The sequence below is a fragment of the Artibeus jamaicensis genome, unplaced genomic scaffold (genome assembly GCF_021234435.1).
Source record: "Artibeus jamaicensis isolate MK-2021 breed Jamaican fruit bat unplaced genomic scaffold, CSHL_Jam_final contig_465, whole genome shotgun sequence".
Classification (NCBI taxonomy): Eukaryota; Metazoa; Chordata; class Mammalia; order Chiroptera; family Phyllostomidae; genus Artibeus; species Artibeus jamaicensis.
This window is the reverse complement of record NW_026521843.1, coordinates 21,850,424-21,865,426: the sequence shown is the minus strand read 5'-3', so window position 1 is coordinate 21,865,426 and position 15,003 is coordinate 21,850,424. Positions and strand designations below refer to the sequence as shown.

Sequence of the window (15,003 nt, the reverse complement as noted above, 5' to 3'; positions counted from 1 at the left end):
TGCTTTTCCATGTGAAAACCTGAGCCTACCTTCCTAGTCAAGGTATCCAAAGAAAATTTTATTTGGTTGTATTATATTCTCAGGCCTTGGTAAGAGAACTATTTTGGAAATAGTATTTGTAAATGGAACTAATGCTATATTTAAGAACACTGATTTTTTTAACTGCCTAAAATAAAAAACTACTCATTTTTATAATCTTATATGCAATTTGAGGTAATTATCTGGAGGTCTTATTTCTTGGAATGAAAGTCTGGAATAATTATAAATTTTCAGGAGCTTCCATCAAATAATCCACTTCTGCAACTGCCAGAAACTTAAGTAAGTTAAACACCTAATACCAAAGTAAATTTCCTAGGTTTTAAGATACAAGGCATTGCCTGACTCTTTCCCCTTAGTTATAAAAACTATTAAATAACCGAGAAGAGCAAACCATGGGCATTTTCATCTTACAAAAATTGTCCCAAGACTTTGGGGAAAAAAATATGGAAGCAGAATAAGGATGACTAGGGATGGCCCAAGGCTGGACGGCATCTGGAAGATAAGGCTTCGGTCACCCTTTACTTTAGAGTGAGATAGAGAACACTAGTCTGTTCTCAGGCCAAAGAACCAATAAAAAGCAGCAGTTCATCACTCTGCCAATGACCTTCCATATAGTTACGCCAGAAGTTCAGGACACATAGCTAATACTCTTTTCCTTTAATCTCACATGGAAATTTGTGTTGTTCATACAGCAGTTCTTCACAAAGCCGACGTGTCTGGTATTAACATAAAAGTTCTATGAACCAAGACATGAGAACTTCATAGACTAAAATTTGACATTTATCTGAAAATAAGGGAGAAGCAGTTCAATTTAGAAAATTATTCATCCTAGGTAGTCTACATGTAACTCATATTTTAAGTACATGTCAGCATTACTGGTTTTACTGTGATTATTAAACATTTTAAATTCTAAATTCACAGAAGCACATGGTGTAAAAAATTCAAATACCTCGAAGGAGAACAAATAAATTCAGTGTCTTCCTACCCCTAAAACTCACTTCCAGATTGGGAAATTTAATAATGATTATTGGGGATCCCTTCTTTTATACATGCAACTAAATATCACAGAACAGAAAACAACCAGTCTTCACTAAAATACACATTTCTATGGAGTTACCTACAAGCATTTAAGTATAGCTTTTTTTCAATAAAAATGGAATCATTACTCTAAAACATTTTGCACCTACTCTTTTCACTTAATAAATCTTAAGAGATCTTTCCGTGTTAGAACATACTACATCATTTTTTAAAATAATACATGGACAGTTCTATTTAATCAGTCCCCTGTAAGTGACCATTTAGATTGTTTCCAGTTTTTATTGAGCCAATTAGTGTTCATGTCTACTTTTTAAAATAAAAAGACAGCAACTAGCTTTTCTTAATAAAGGAAATTCAGTTTCTAAGAACACACAATTATTCCCACAGTTAAACAACTTTAAAAAAATCAATGTTCAGTTGTACTGTATATAAAATGGACCATTTTTATTGACTGAAGAGATAAAATACTTATTTTACCTGTGATACATGAAATTAATTCCCGTTATTTTGGTTTCTTAGACTTGGGGACAAAAAGTCCAAACTTGAACTATCACCGCCAAGCAAGTTCACTAAATCCAGCTACAGGTGATGGAGAGGGTTTTGACTGACGTGCATTTATCTGTTGGCTTCTACCACAAAGTCTCTGATGAGGCAGCAAGGCGAAAAAGTTAAATCTTTCTCCCATCTTCTTGGGATTCGTTAACATATCATACCCCTGAAGTAATTGCTGCCTCAAAGATGGCTCAGTTGATTTATCTAAAAGAACCTGAAAAGAAAAAAAAATTCTTAGTAAAAACAGAAGAAAAGATTTCCAGTTAGATGCAGCAATACTAATCAGCTGTTCAATAAAGCAGTGCTTTTTGAACTGTGGTTTCTAACCAACTGCCTGGAAATCATGGGTCCCTATAAAAACATAGGTTGCTATGACACAACCTTGTGAACTTGTATGCTTAACCAGTATTCCCAGAAGGTCTGAACACACTGAAGGGTTCAGATGTCCTCGGGGCAGTTCTAAAATTCATACCTCTAACTGCAGTCAAGTTTTCTTAATGGACATGAACACTATTTGAACATCTTAACTCTACATCTTACGGAGATGCAAGAGTCTGCAGGCCATCTGGTGAAACTAAGTCCTGTACTACTGAAAAGGCTGGATGGAACGCCAGGGATCTGATTAACTGCAAGAACATTAAGGCCAGGTAAACTTATTTAAAATATTTGCTGGAAATACTGTGAAATTAAAATATTTAATGAAGCCCTGGTTGGTGTAGCTCAGTGGATTGCGGGCAGGCCCGCAAACCAAAGGATCGAGGTTCGATTCCCAGTCATGGCACATGCCTGGGTTGTGGGCTGTTCCCAGCAGGGACACATGAGAAGCGACCATACATTGATGTTTCTCTCCCTCTCTCCTTCTCTTACCCTCTGAAGATAAATGAATAAAATCTTTTAAAAAATATTTAATGATAGAGAAATAAATCGTACCTTTAGCCGGACATCAATGCCCATATTTTTTAAAAACATTTGTTGTGTTACTGGGCCCAGAGAAGCCACTCTTCCCTGTACCATTCTGCGCAAATAACTGAAGTCCACATCAGCTGTTAGGTCTGCTGTTCCTGGGGCAATTAAGACATCATGAAGCTGGTGGCCACAAAACCCCTTGAACATAATTTTTAAATAAAGTGATGAGTTTTTATCCTTTCATGCTATTATCAAAATTAAAGAAATGCCATCATTTTAACACATTTTATATAAGAACTGTTAGGGAATATATGGCCTAAGGCACAGGTGGCAAACACAAGGCCCAAGGACCGAATCCCACCCTCCACCTTGTTTTATCCACCCGGCACCTTGTTTCTACCCGGCAGCAGTGCCAAGCTCCTTGCCCCTAGATAGGGAGTAGTTACATTTATACAATCCTAAAATTACATTCAGCCTTTTGAAGGAAGCCTCGAGGATGATGTGGCCCCCGGTGCAAATGAGTTTGACACTGCTGGCCAAAGTCAATGGTACAAACTCTTACTGTAGTAGCACCCGTTTCCTCCAATGAGATGCTGTGTGGAAAACCCAATATAAAGGACAGTGTTGGAGCACCTGAAGATGTTGCTGCCCTTAACACATTTAACATTTTTATTAATGCCTATGGATAGAGGAGACCTCATTAATTCTCAGATGGTGTTTTACAAAGTCTTAACCATCAACCCATCAGAACCACCTAAGAATACAAGGTCTGTCCAGAAAAAGTCCAACCACTGTTGATATAATGAGAACTGCTTGACATGGATGTAACCTGGCAGTGTGCTCAACAAGGGAACTGAACTGCAATGCACACGAGTGAACAATGATGACTTCACTGTACTAGTCAGTGAGGGTAGGAGATTCCCACTGAGTGAGCATGTGTACTGTGTGGCCATTGCATTCAAAATGACAAGTGAATAGAGCAATGAGTCTGCATCAAATTTTGTGTTAAGCTTGAACACTCCCCCACAGAAATTTGGATGATTCAGGAGGCTGCAGCTGTGGGCAACTGGTGATCAGCAGCTTCATCATAACGACGTGCCTGCTCATGCATCATGTCTTGTATAGAGGTTTTTGGTGAAACATCTAATCACCTAGGTGGCTCAGGCCCCCTATAGCCCAGACTTGGCACCCTGTGACTTCTGGCTTTTCGCAAAACTAAAATCACCTTTGAAAGGGAAGAGATTTCAGACTGTTAATGAGATTCAGGAAAATACAATGGGGCAGCTGATGGCGATTGGGAGAACTGTGTGAGGTCCGAAGATGCCTACTTAGAAGGGGACTGAGGCATCATTGTCCTGTATATAGTGTTTCTTGTATCTTCTTCTAAAAATGTGTCTCTTTTTCATAATACATGGCTGGATGCTTTCTGGACAGACCCTCTATGTTCCTGGACTCTACCCAGACCTACTGAATCAGAATCGTGAAGGTGAGGCTAGGAAATCGGCATTTTAAACACATACCCAGGTTTTTCTTAGGTATGATAAAGTTAAAAACTGAGAACCACAAATGTAGAAAATGACTAATGGCATCTAGTTAAATGTATTTCAGTTAAAGTTTATTCAACAGAATTGATCACATTCAAAGAACTTAAGGATGGATGTTTAGGAAGAATAAAAAAACACATCTGGAGAAGAAAAAAAGATGTTGAAAATTTGGTAGAAAAAGTCTGATTATAGCAGCTACGTCAAAATTCCAAAGATGTACCAAAAAAATTTTTTTAAATGAAGAGAGGGTAGAAAACTTTAGGAAAGTCTTTCCATTTGTATGATTTACATGTTCATTAGGATCTATGCAGACCCAGGTTCTGCAACTTAAGGAATAATGTAGACAATTCAGACCCTGTTCAAAGGCAAGTTGGACAGTGGATTTAGGCTTAGGAATAAGATCTAGAATTAAGAGTAATTATAAATTAATATTAATTATAAAATAATGTAATACAACAGTGCTATATACACTGCAGAAAGCAAAAATAAAGACCTTGAATGGACCTCAACCCTAATAACTGATACCTAAATGAATCATACCTGCCAACTTTGGAGAAGTCACACTATGGAGTTATACGTACTCTGAAGGTGTCTGTCTTAGTCCCATCGTGACCGTAGTCAGCAATCAGCGCAGCCCCTCCCATCAGTGCAATGCGCTGAGATAGCTCCTGAATAATAACACCAGCGTCGGGACACACTTCCACGTGATCCCTTGCTTCATCACGCTAGTAAGGAAAAGTTGAAAGAAAATGCATCACTCAACTATTTCCTTGGGGTTTTCCGGGTTTTTCTGGTTTTTCTACAGGGAGCATTACTTAGCTACAATAAAAATAAATTTGTTCTCAATAGGAATCACGTTCTCTACACTCAACTTTTCACACAACATCCTCTTTATTATATAAAACTCCTTGGTTTTTGTTGCCATGCACTAAGCTTACAAAGATATTTCAACATGAATCCTTTTTTTAAAAATGCATGTGACCTCCCAACCCTTCAGGTGGCCAAGTACATTGTCACTCCAGTGCCTGCCACATAATAGGTACTCAAAACATTGTGCTCGATGAACAGATGATGTAAAGCCGATTTTCAAAAACAGACCATATTAAATAAGTATATCATGATGCCTTCCGTTGGAGCTAAAGGCATCCTAATGATATGCTTCGTATCTAGAAACATCAGCTTATGAATTAATACCAATGTGCCTGAGACCTTTATTTCCCAAGGTGTTCGAGTATTAACTAAGTATCCTCCATAAGTGCCTATCCACTTAAAAGTGAAACAGCAGTGTGAATATGTGCCAACTTGACTAGTATATATGAAATTTCACTAGCTCCTAGGATAATGGAAAATTTCTTTTTCTTTGTAAGTAAAATGTACACTGACTCTTGCCCTCTCCTAACACCCCACTGAAAATGAAGTATTGTCCTGCCCTGATGTCTCTGCCTATAATGGGACACAGTTCCAACAGGCACAAAGTCAGACAAAGTCAGCTTCTGGTCTCAGCTCTTCCCATTGCTTAGCCTGAGACAGGTTACTTAACCTCCTGGAGTCCCCTCCCGCATCACATGTGTACTAGGTTTGTGAGGATTAAATGAAAGAATAAACCACTCAGCCCCGGTGCTACCTGTTTTCTTTAGGTTTTTCTTTTTGTTTTGTTTTGCCCCGGTGCTATTAAATAAATTACTGTGTTTCACCCTGCCCCAGTGGCTCAGTTGGTTGGAGCACTGACTAAAAATGTTGTGGTTTCGGTCCCAGGCCAGGGCACACACCTAGGTCGCAGGTTCAATCCTCAGTCAGGGTGTATATGAAGGCAACCGGTCAGTGTTCCTCTCTCACATCAATGTGTCCCTTCCTGCCTTCCTCTCTCTCTAAAATCAGTAATAAAATATCCTCAGGTGCAGATAAATTAAGTCAATGTGGCTTAATTACAAACCTCTGGGCATAACTGACACATCCCAGTGCACCTTGCTGGCACTCTTACTATCTTAGCCTATCTTCAAGATGATGGAGTCTATTACCATTTGCCCTGTTCGCACGAGGAGAAAGCATTACTCCCTCTCTCATAAATGAGTACTACTCGGGTTAAGAACTAAACAGAATCACAAGACCCAGGACCTGGGGCTTAGCTCTTGGTAGCTTTATGAATTTGTTTCTCATTCAGGTAAAATTAAGTAGCCAGAATATGAAAAAAATAGAAATGTCCACAAGTGCCTAGGCTTATGTTCTGCAAAGACAACTTAATTCATAGATTCATGTTTCAAAGATCCTGTGCTTTTGAAACTGGTAACTTCTGGCCCTGGCTGGTGTGTCTCAGTGGCCTGAGTGCCAGCCTTCAAACTTAAAGATCGCTGGTTCGATTCCCAGTCAGGGCACACACATGCCTGTGTTGCGGGCCTGGTTCCCAGTTGGGGACATGCAAGAGGCAAACCAGCCGATGTTTCTCTCGCACATGGATGTTGCTCCCTTTCTCCCTTCCTTCCCTTCTCTCTAAAAATAAGTAAAAATAAAACCTTTAAAACTGATAACTTCTGGATTACAAGTTCTTAGTTATGCTCTAAAAAGTAGAAACTTTCTTTTCTGAACTGGAAAAGAAAGGAACGAAACACAGTCTAGAGCCCAAACACTCCTGAGAAGGACAGGATTTTTTTTAACCTTTATGCATAACCTCATGATGAGCTCTTTGTGATTTATTCCTTGGAGCCAAGAGTAGTCAAATACTATTCTGGCAATCTAGAATCAAATTTGGATCTGGGTGGAAACAGAGAAAGAACGTACACTCTATCCAGTAATGAAGTTGTTTTGAGAATGAAGTGAGGAAATACAGAGTAATACACACAAAGGACTCAAGAAACACTTCTTGTTGTCACTTTACCATACACTGTACCACACTGTTTTCACAGACATCAAACCCTTCCTGTAAAGAGACAATTCTGACAGGCAAACGGAGAAGGGACTTGCTGAGTGAGCATGTCCCACTTATCTCTCACTACAGATAAAGTCACACGGCTAAGAAATGACTCTTCTGACTCTAGACCCTCTGCACTTTTCCTTATTAATAAAAACCATCTCACATGTTGTGAGCGACTCCGTCCCCCTGTGTAAAGAAGCTCTAAAATAGGGACTCAGAAAGTAAGACTTGGCTGGCAAACAGAAGAAGACACGTATTCTTACCTGGATGAAGGCCTCTGCGGGGGTGGCACAAGGCGCCAAAACAAACCTCAGTTTATCAGAACCTTGTGGGTCGATATCAATCAACACTTCTCGCCATCCTTGTGGGGTTTTCTAAACATAAAATAACACACAAAAACCAATTTTTGCAAGTTCTCAAAACTGTCTTGAGCAAAAAATACTATTAGTGTTCTCCTCTTACCATATATGACAGGTAAATAACAGAGCACTTTACCACCTGAAATTATTTCGAGGCTTCACTTCTCCTAAACCATACGAATAGGCTGTTAGATACAAACGGATAATGTAGCTGAGATAAGAGGTAGAGCCCGGGAAGATAAAATGAGCAGCACGCCTCCAACCCGGAAACAGACTTGGGAAGACTAATCAGAAGCTGTTGCTAATAAATTATTACATAGTAATGCATACTCTTAGCCTTAGAAGTTATCAGTACACATACATTACCACCAAATCTTAAATCTCATAGAAGGAATAAAGACAAATTTTAATCTTGGGAGTTTAAAAATATTTGCTAAAGAAAGATCTTTATTGTACTAAAGCCATTTACCACCTTACATTCTCATGCATCTTTATCTTAGGAGAATGAAGAATTCTTAATACTTATCCTATGAGAATTAAGAATTCCACTTAATATTTCATTATTGCTTTTCAATTATTTATATTCACGAGGCATTCCAAATGCAGTTAACTTCAACCAGTAGTGTTTATATACTAATTAAATAGCAAAAATATTCATTCTTACAACACAAGCCCCCTTGTTGGTCAATTATAAACATGACTTTTTTTCCATCATACCTGAAACTTATGGATAGGAAGAACATCAAAAAATTCATGTGCGAGATAAAAGCTGTATCCTATTTAAAAGTGGAAGAGAAAATTAATGGTTAAGCATTTTTAAGATAATGAATTGGTTCTTTTGAACATTAACCAAAAAAATGCCTGGTTCTTTGTACTGGAACCCGTGATGCTTCCAGAATCATCTCCAGCACAGAACTACCAGGCTCTTCACAGCAGAGCTACTCTGTGGAAAATATGGAGGGTCAATTACTACTATTCTCGCTTTCCACACCCCAGGATCACAGAGCCAAATATCTCGACTATCATTTTAATTTCTTATTCATTACTAGGCCTGAAAGAAATCAGAACTCAAACTTGGTAGCTGAAAGAAGACTTGAATTTCCCAAAATCACCCAAGGCCAGGAATGGCCCAGGTGTCTTGCCCAGATCAGACCATTTAAGGTTTGAGCCGGAGTGGGTCATGGAAGGTTCCTGAAGGGCACAGGCACCGACCTTCAAGATGAGATAATGCAGCGAGACCCACCTACCACCGCTTCCTCCAGCCCCTGCTGCCGGGGGCTGCTTTGGCAGCAGTACTGTCTTAGGGGTAGGGCAAAACTACATGAAATTCACTGTTCCTTAATGGTAGGCAATTTTATTTTCTAATAGAATGTTTTTTTCCTAATTATTTTTATTTTTAGAGGGAGACAAGGAAAGGAACAGAGATCAGTGGCCGCTCACACATCCCCAACTAGGGGCCTGGCCCACAATCCAGGCTTGTGCCCCAAACTGGCAACCGGTAGGTTTTTGGGATAACGCCCAACCCACTGAGCCACACCAGTATGGGCTACAGTGGATTTTTTATAGAATGAAGTTCACTATTTTTGTAAGGGACCTGGCTGTACTAACTCAATCTATTTCAGATATTTCTCAGCTTTTGTTGGGGTTACCTCCTCATAAACCTCATTAAGTCAAAAATGCACTTGGTACCCTTAACCTACCAAACATCACGGCTCAGCCCAGCCTTCTTTAACCATGCTGAGCACACTTACATTAGCATCCAACTGGGCAACATCATTTCACTACTGCTGCCCTGCATGAGAGAGTATTGTACTGCCTGTCAGCAGCCCCAGAAAAGATCAAAGTTCAAAACTTGAGGTGCAGTTTCTAATGAATGCGTATCACCTTTGCACCATCGTAAAATTGAAAAATTATAAATCGAACCATTGTTAAATTGGGAGAGTCCGTATATTGCTCTACAAGGCTGTGATTACCTATCACTACTGTGAGGGGCTATAATCAAAATTCTCTTATTCATCAATGTAAAATCATTACCTTTTGGAACATCCTGCAGATCCCGGTACCAGGAAATTGGAATCCCAGACTTAGTAACACCTTTCATATATACTGGGGCTCCAGCACTTCGCTCTAAGGGAACCTTCTCTTCAGTCAGAGTTAACGCTTGAATCTCACTTAATTTTTGGCTCACCTCTACTAGATGCATCGAAATCTCACAGTTTTTCAGCACAGATCCAAGCTGGCTAAACACCTACATACAGAAAGAAGAAAAAATGGCAAAAATACGTGTTGAGCAGATTTTACATTTTCTAACCACTGGCCTCAATAATTTGCTCGTCACAGCACAAGTTATACTTGCTTCCAGAGAAATTTGTTTCTCACACAAACCACTCTCCAAAAGCCTATGAGAATCATAACTTTCTGGAGTTATTAAACATAGTCTATATAAAAAAGGGCAGGACACAATCTGCTTTCCTAATGATAAAATTTAGAGTTGCGATTAACGAGTGAAAATAAGATTTCCCCATCCTCACCAGCACTTGCTGTTGTCAGACTGTCTAATTTCGAGGGCGTTGTAGTATCTCGCAGATTCTACCTTTCGTTTCCCTGACGCCCAATGAGTCCGAGCAATTTGTTTTTACTGGCCATCTGGATTTTCAGTTTCATGACAGGCTTGTTCACATATTTGGCCTCGTTTTTCTCGTGAGTTCTTTGTCAGCTTACTGACTTAAAGGACTACTAGTTCTTTGCTGGTTACATGTATTGCAAATAACTTCTCTAACTTGTGGTTTGTCTCACCACTCGCCATGGTGTCTTTGAAGAACAAAGAGTTCCTAGTTTCTTTAAAGAACACAAAGTTCTTAATTTTAATATAGTAGACATTACTACTATATTCTCTTTTATGGCTTCTGTTTTATGTATAATTTAAAAACACTTTCCCTACTCAGAAGACAAATATCTCCTGTAATGTCTTCTAAATGTTTTATAGTTTTAGCTTTTATATTCTCTTCCACTGCTGTATTTTAATTGTACAAACAACAACTAATCAATCACTATAGTACTCTGACATTGTCTTTTAGCTGAGAAATACAAGAATAAAGTGGTGGGACCGAAGGTGAAGCAAATCAACAATCTGCAAACTCAGATACACATACGCGAGACTTGAAGACACTCATTTATTACCTACCCTCAGAATATCCTCTGCCAGGGTACCCCGCCCTGGGCCCAGTTCTACCAGCTGGAAAGCTGCGCTTTTTCCATTGGCCATCCACTCACTAACAAACCATATCCCTAGCAGCTGTGACAAGGAAGAAAACACATTGAAGTATTGTAAAGTATAAAAGCATACCACAATATAAAACTCCATGAAAATGCATACTTTATGTCAGAAAGCAAAATGTTTACAAACAGCCATATAAATTTAACAAAGGAAACTTCATTGGGACTGTGTTACAACACATGCTAGTTAGAAAGCTTAAATAACTACAGCACATAGTTGAAAGGCACCCTCCACTACAAAAGGTCCCATGACACAGACAACATCACTTACAGAAAGGTACTAGTATTTGAAAGCAAACAGACATATGAAATATAATTTTATAACTAGGCCATTTCTTCACATTCATATGATTTCAATAATTACATGGCTTGCCCTGACTGCTATAGTTCAGAGGCTTGGGTGTCAACTTGCAAACTGAAAGGCCGCCAGTTTGATTCCCAGTCAGGTCACATGCCTGGGCTGCAGGCAAGGTCCCCAGTTGGGGGGCATGTGAGAGGCAACCAGTTGACGTTCCTCTCACACACAGATGTTTCTCTCCCTCTCTTTCTCCCTCCCTTCCCCTCGCTCTAAAAATAAGCCGAATCTTTCAAGAAAATAATTATATGGCTCTTAGACACAAGCAATGTATTTTTAATACCTGGATTCTCCTTCCTCTTATGTACTGTTTCATATTTCTAAACTGATCAAAGGTTACTATATGAAAATAAAGTAGAATTTTTTAAAAAGAATCTGAAGTTTCTTACAGAGAGATGTCTACTGTAACTATGGCTAAATCATGTTTGGGGAGGGGGCTTTAGAGCTCACTCTGAGCCCCGCAATTCCTTCTGGGGTACACTCTACCCCTTTCCTCGCCTTTGCCTTTGCCTCCCGTCCTTCTCCCATTCTCCTATGTCATCTGGTTCGCTTCTCTTCTTCCCTCTTTCCCTCCATCTCTTTCCTTGTGTCTCTCTTACCTCTACATACCCTTTTCTACAGCAAAGTATACACTCTTCAAATGCCCATTTTACCACTTTCTTTCCTCTGTTCCCTTTCTATTACCTCAATATATAAATTACTAAATAATTAAAACTTTTGATGAATCACAAAAACAAAGCTGTAAAATACTATTACAGAATAGGACACCTTAATCTGCTTTCAAATGTTTGTGATACTAGTTTCTTTTACAGTTTAGATTGATATTACCTCCCCAAAGATCTGACTTATTTCAGGTGAAGTAATAAAATCTCCTTTTTCTCCTAGCATGTCACGGTGCACATAATATCCCTGAGTAAAAAGAGAAAGTGGAAAAAACAAATTAATTTGCAAATAAGGCTTCTTAAACACCCCTCCAGAATCTTACAAAATGTGTACAACAAAATAATTAATTTTGTAGTAAGAAAGTTCTCTCTTCTAAATAAGCAAGGTAAATTTTACAAAGTGACAGTCATTTTGCAGAACTGGTGGAAAACCAGTGCCTTCTTGACGAGAAAGCCAGATGCCATGCAGTGTCCATCTCTGCCTCCCCCCTCCTTCCCTTTCCCTGCTTCCATCACGTTCCCACCCCAAATTCTCATACTTTTTGTTTCAAATTAGCCATGCCTGCTGGCCATGGTGTTTTTGACCTGGGTGTGGGTTCCATGGAGTATTTATTCACTTTGTGAAAATTCATCAAGCCATATACTTGTGATTTACGCATGCTCCATATGAATGTCATAGCTCAACAGTGCCTGGGTTTTATTTTTTAATCGGCCCTCGTTGCCCACACATCCATGCCACTGAAACGCCTTCCGCTCTCCTTTTCCATTACTTCCTGGCAATCTTATATGCATCCATCAAACCTGCTGAAATGCCATCTTCTCTGATCTCTTCTTCCCCCAGCCTTCCAACCTCAGACTAAATCCAGTGCTCCCTTTTCTGAGCTTATTTATTTATATGTCCATTCTTCACTAGAAGGCACAGTTAGTTGCGGGAGAGGACTATATTTACTTTCATATCCCAAGTTTTATCATAATGCCTGACCTTCAAGAAACACTCAGGAATTGTTTAAAAATTCCCTATGGTCCTCATGCCCCTTCTTCTACCACCTTACTCATGGCAGATGACCTGTGTTCCTGCCCACACAGGATTTAAATACAACTTCTCAACTTCCTGACCCCACCTGGCCTCCACCTGCTTGGGACTCAAATATGAAATGCCTGCCCCTTCGGTTCTTATCCAAACCCGAGCCCTCCTGTGCTCTGGATCGGTCACAGTTCCTCACCCAGCTCTCATGAGCCAGTCAGTACCTTTCTCATCACCTGATTTCCTTTCTCTCACAGCTTCAACTTTTCCCTCTCAGCATTAGAAACATATTTAAATTTAAAAATTATGTTTTCCCTGCCTGATGGCTCAATTGGTTGAAGTGTCATCCCATACACCGAAAGGTTATAGGTTCGATTCCTGGTCAGGGCACATACCTAGGTTGCCGGTTTGATGCCCAGATGGTGCCTGGGTATAGGAGGCAACCCATGTCTGTCTGTCTGTCTCTCTCTCCTCTCCTTTCTCTCTTTCTACAATCAATAAACATATCCTCAGGTAAGGGTCGTGCAGCATCTACCCACTAGCCTTTCTCGTTGCCTTCATAAGCAAGCACTTCAGGAGCATTTTTTAAGTGTTATGAGTCCCTTTGGTAGTATTGTAAAGCCTGTGGACTCCTTTAGAGAATGTGTTCAAATGCACAGGACATAAAACGTACAGGATTACAAAGGAAATTATCTGAAAAATACTTATCAAATATTTAAAAAATAAATTGGTGATGCAGTTAATACATATGCTTCTTTATAAGCATTAAAAACCAAAATCACGCCAAAGGTCGAATAAGTAACAAAGTTCTGAAGCACGGACGAGCACAATGGTATGTGGAGACAGCTGTGATTGATCACTGTCATGAGGTGACAATGTCAGTCGTTGCACTGACGCTAACTCAAGTCACAGGTATTGCTGATGCTACTGGTCATCCGGTGTGTTCACAGAGAAAAGCTAAAGTTTGGTTAGAAGTCAACTAAAATAACTGCCTTGCCTAAACTTCTGGGCAGTGGACTGTGTGTGCTCCACCACATCCTGCAACAAGCCATACCAAACCCCCGGATTCCACAGACCTCACATTTCAACTCAGCAAATAGTGAAACATTCTACAGTAAAAGGACTACAGACTTTCAACGAGTGGCTTTGTGGAGCAGACAAGGAAATACAGGCCAGAAAGCTGCAATACTGAATTACAGAAGAGCAAAGACCCAGGCCTTCCATTCTCGAAAAGAAAAACCAGAATATGCTTCCAATGCCTGCTGAAGCCATCCCAATACGGACAACTTTCCGGGCACTAAACTCCTACTTCCAATCACCTATTTCCACCTCAGAGTCCCTAAGCTTCAAATTCATATATCGGACTGAACTCTATCCTTCCCCTCCCTCCTAAGTCGGCTATTGCTCTCTTTCTCTTCCTCCATTCCCTTATCCCAAAGAAATGACTCTACCATCTCCCATCAACCCAGGTCGAACTGTCACCCTTCCCTCATCTCATAAATCCAATCGGTTACATTGTCTCCTGAACAGCTTTGAAATTTGTCGTCTGTATACTGGCCCTGCCGCTGACATGATCCAGCCCCGAATCAGCTGACAGATTAATTTATCCGTCTCCAATCCTGTGGGTGGCTCTTCCCCTGGGAGGCACCCTGGCAGCCTGGGCTGAAGACGCTCAGGCTCCCCTCCAGACTCGCACCTCGCAAACCTGCTAGAGCGGGCACGGTCCTCGGGGTCCCGACCCACATACCTTGGCAGGGTTGGTTAAGACCTCCTTCATGTACTCAGCCACAGTGATGGGGCCAGTAGACTTGATTTTGTACACAAGATGCCGCATCATCGGAGTCACAGGGTTGTTTTCTACCGGGTCTCTCCCGGAGCTGAAATATTTTCCTCTCCAAAGGCAGGGAATGACTGCGAAAAACACCCAGTAAATAGGACCTATTAAAAACCTTAGTATTTACATGTGCACAGCTGTCTGAGAGCTTTCAAATTGGCTTCGTCAACGCTTAAACTCGTTCGAAGCCGGGAAAGCAAGTGTCCCAGCCGCAGCACGCACACAGGGCGCAGGCAGGCGAGCACTTTGCCGTCGACCTCACAGCCATTTTCCGTCGGAAGCTGAACTTGTATCCGTGCCGAAGCGCCCCTGACGCCCGGGACTGAGTTGGGCGCCCCTCGCGGTTTCCTCGGCAACCGGGGTCCGGTCGGGGCGAACTCTTACCCGCTCGCGCCGCAGCGTACAGCGACCTTGCGCCGGCCTTCCCTAGGACACACATTTTGAATTAGCCAAGCAGCCGCCAGCCGCTCGCCGCCCGGGGGTGGGGATTACAGCCACTTCCGGGA

At 40.7% G+C, this 15,003-nt stretch overlaps 1 protein-coding gene across 1 annotated transcript; it reads right to left on the bottom strand.

Moving 5' to 3' along the window:
• Positions 1–97: 97 nt before the first annotated feature.
• On the bottom strand, positions 98–14,978 carry NDUFAF7 (NADH:ubiquinone oxidoreductase complex assembly factor 7). The gene is made up of 10 exons (XM_037165392.2): positions 14,882–14,978; positions 14,411–14,574; positions 11,806–11,886; positions 10,531–10,641; positions 9,381–9,594; positions 8,064–8,122; positions 7,251–7,361; positions 4,661–4,804; positions 2,560–2,733; positions 98–1,843 (listed from the first exon to the last, which is right to left on the bottom strand). Exons 1-10 carry the CDS (start codon positions 14,934–14,936, stop codon positions 1,628–1,630), a joined length of 1,329 nt encoding a protein of 442 aa, XP_037021287.2. The 5' UTR covers positions 14,937–14,978; the 3' UTR covers positions 98–1,627.
• Positions 14,979–15,003: the final 25 nt, after the last annotated feature.